At 47.6% G+C, this 3337-nt stretch overlaps 1 protein-coding gene across 1 annotated transcript in view; it reads left to right on the top strand.

Moving 5' to 3' along the window:
• LOC107695734 (putative fidgetin-like protein 2) overlaps positions 1-2541 on the top strand; it is a 13882-nt gene extending 11341 nt beyond the window's left edge. Inside the window, exon 4 of the mRNA XM_016495758.1 lies at positions 485-2541. Coding sequence (XP_016351244.1) covers positions 485-2541 — 2057 coding nt within the window. The remainder of the gene's footprint in view (positions 1-484) is intronic.
• The last annotated feature ends 796 nt before the right edge of the window (positions 2542-3337 follow it).

Below are 3337 nucleotides of genomic sequence, written 5' to 3' on the forward strand. Positions count from 1 at the left end.
TCTTTCCCTCCCTCTGTCAAGCTGGCCACAGAGGCCTTTTGGAGAATTGCTTTGTGGATGGACTGTGGTGGTGGGAGGGGATGTATTTAGGGAAACATGCACAGGGTGATAACAGTTTCTCCTCTGGGAGAACTGCAGATGGCAACATAAGGCTGCTACATAGCTGAGGGATTGAAAGGAACAAATTCACAGCCCTTCTCTTTTATATGTACTGCAGAAAAAGAAAGACTCCCTCTGTGTGCATGCACAATACCAAAAGAGTATTCTTCCAGAGTTCACCAGGCAAAATGACAAAAAAAAAAAAAACTCCGCAATCAGCCATAATGTGGCATTATAATCAATTATAATGTCTTATAATTCTTTGATAGGAAAAACAAATTGTAAAAAATCACTGGATCCAAGACTGATTTGTGAATGGTATGAACGTATGCTGTTGATATATATCAAGTTCTTGAATAATCTGACAAATTGCTGTCTTCGGCAGGCCTATTAAAGATGCACTGGAACCCGGAGCATGCACAGCCCCTGAGCCAGTGGCCTGAGCAGCATTTGGACGTGTCCTCCACCACCTCATCCCCTGCCCACAAGTCTGAGCTCTACCCCAGCCGCAACCGTAGCTCCTACAGCTACGCCTGGGCAAATGATGACATCTCAGCCCTTACTGCCTCCAATCTGTTGAAGCGCTACGCTGAGAAATACTCTGGCATGCTAGACTCACCGTACGAACGCCCTGCTGTGGGCACATACCCTGAGCCTGGAGCCTTTGGGGCTCTTAATGGAGGCCAGAAAAGTGAACTGGAGCCTTGGCCTCTTACTCACAGCACTGATGGGGGTTATCCATTGTTGCCTCCTTCCTCTCATGATGGTCTATCAGGACCAAAGGTGGTTCCCACATCAGCAGGCCCACCAGGCTCGGGCAATGTGTCAGCAGTTAACAGCAACCTTTCGGACTCAGGATACAGCGGGAGCAGCTCCTGCAGTGGGCCCCATTCCAGTGACTACCCACCCAGTTACAATGGCACCTACCTCTCATCAGGGTACTGTCCCCAACCCAGTTCAGCACTTCCACCAGCCTCATTACATGCCCTTCAGCCTAGCCCCACACTTCTCCCCAGTTACACACCTTCTACCCCTGTGTACAACTACCCCCCTAGCACCTACTCTCACCAGACTAGCCTTGCTCCTAGCTACACCCATCCAACAGCCCCTTACATCCCCTCGGCCATAGCCGTGCCCTCTCCACTTCCATCAAGACCCACAGTGGTTGGTGGCAGCTATGGCTATCAGAACAGCAGTCTAGGGGGATCGGAGACTGGGGGCTCTCTGAAGAGAAAAGCATTTGAGATGACCCTGGATGAGGAAGATGGAGACAGTTCACGCTATAGGAAATATAGCTATGATTCCATAAAAACTGGAGGAGATTCTCCATACGGGGTCAATGAAAAAGCTGAGTGCCGTGGAAATGACTTTGGAACGGGCAACACAGATCCTCAAGCATTTAAGTCTAGTAAACCTTCATCCCAGTCGAGCCTGGAAGGAGACGAAGTGGGGAAGTACAGTGGGCTAAAGCCCTTGGTTTCACCAACGTATGGAGCCGCAGGGGATTACAGTCCACCAGTAGCCATGACTGGCGAGATTGGAGGTGCGGAGCAAGGCTTCTCCCAGCATCGTTCACAGAAGCACTCCGATCCTGTGAAAAGCATGGAGCCCCGAATGCTGGAGCTAGTAAGCCAGGAACTGCAAGATTGCAGTCCGGCTTTGCTTTGGAGTGAACTGGCTGGGAACTGTCACATCAAAGCAGCACTGGAGGAGGACGTGCTGTGGCCTGTCCTGCGACCCAACCCTGTCATCCGCCCACCCAGAACCGTCCTGCTGTTTGGCCCTCAAGGAGGGGGCAAAACCACACTGGTACGATCCATGGCATCTCAGATGGGTGCTACCTTTTATAGGCTGAGTTGTGCAACTTTGGCCTCTAAATTGAAAGGAGAAGCAGAGCAACTTCTTGTCACTCTGTTCTCAGTAGCAACAGCCCGACAACCTGCAGTGGTGTTGCTCAGCGAGGTGGAGGCCGTTGAGGAGGAAGGTCTCAGACAGCAACTGCAGGCCCAGCTAGAGAAGATTCAACATGGTCAGAGCAGCTTGGCTCTGGTTGTGTGCACCACAAGACGGCCTGATTTGATCAAAGATCCCCTCCTGCGCTGCTTCTCCAAGCGTTACCACATAGGCCTGCCAGATGGAAACACACGCAGACATGTGCTTCTGCAGGCGCTGGCGCCCCAAGGCTTCAGTCTGGGTGAAAGGGAGATGTCAGCAGTACTGCAGCGTTCAGAAGGCTTCTCCGTCTGGGAACTGCTGCAGCTCTGCCAGCAGGCTCTGGCATCAGCTTCTGCCTCTGCACCCGTGCCCTTGCATGGCCTCTCTTCATCCCTTTCTTCCCCTACCCTCCAAGACTTTGAAAATGCTTTCTGTAAGGTACGCCCTCACAGCACCCCCAAAGAACTGGACACTTGTATGGATTGGAGCAAGGTTTATAGCCACTGAGAACCTAGTCAGCCACTGGTTGGGGACTGCTAAATGCTTTTCTTTCTTTTCTTTTTTTTTAATACTTGTTGCAGCCAAAAGAGTGGGACTTGAAATTACAGTTTATGGTGGGGAGGCATTTTGGATTGAATGCATTTAATCTAGCAAACATGCCATGGTGTGTTGTTTTTCTATAAATATACATATACTTTATTTTTTCCCAAAGAAATTAAATACTAGGCCTTTCTTGAAGGGGCATTTATTAGTTGCTTGGCATATCTGATCGAAAGACTGAATTATATTTTGGAATTTCATTGGGATTCCAATTAGCCTTGATCCTGGACTAAACCTGGAGGTTATAGATAACTTGACTTTTCCTGAAAAATACCCCCATTAATTACATCTCTCAGGATCCTATTTATTGCCAGTCCACTCCAGTGGTGTTGTTTTATTTGATTTGATTTACTTTAAGATTATTTGGTGTTAAAGGGCTTAGGATATATCAAAACTACTTTGTTTGTACCAAAAATGCTCACCAACATTATAATGTCCAAGTCACAGCATTCACCAAAATGTGTTTACTGTTATGCAACCTCTTAGGGAAGAAAGCAACAGTATTTTACAAAGTTGATTGTTAGGCCGCGGTCATATCTTGTGCACTTTGTAAAAATGGTCATTTTACCAAAAGCGTATGCATTGCTACCCAAAAAGTATTAAAATGCTAATCCATAGAAAGTCAGATAACAGAAAGACTTCTTTCAGAACACTTTGTTAAAGGTAATACAAATTTTCCCAACTACAACAATATGTAAACAGC

Source organism: Sinocyclocheilus anshuiensis, unplaced genomic scaffold (assembly GCF_001515605.1).
Source record: "Sinocyclocheilus anshuiensis isolate Anshui unplaced genomic scaffold, SAMN03320099.WGS_v1.1 scaffold234, whole genome shotgun sequence".
Lineage (NCBI taxonomy): Eukaryota > Metazoa > Chordata > Actinopteri > Cypriniformes > Cyprinidae > Sinocyclocheilus > Sinocyclocheilus anshuiensis.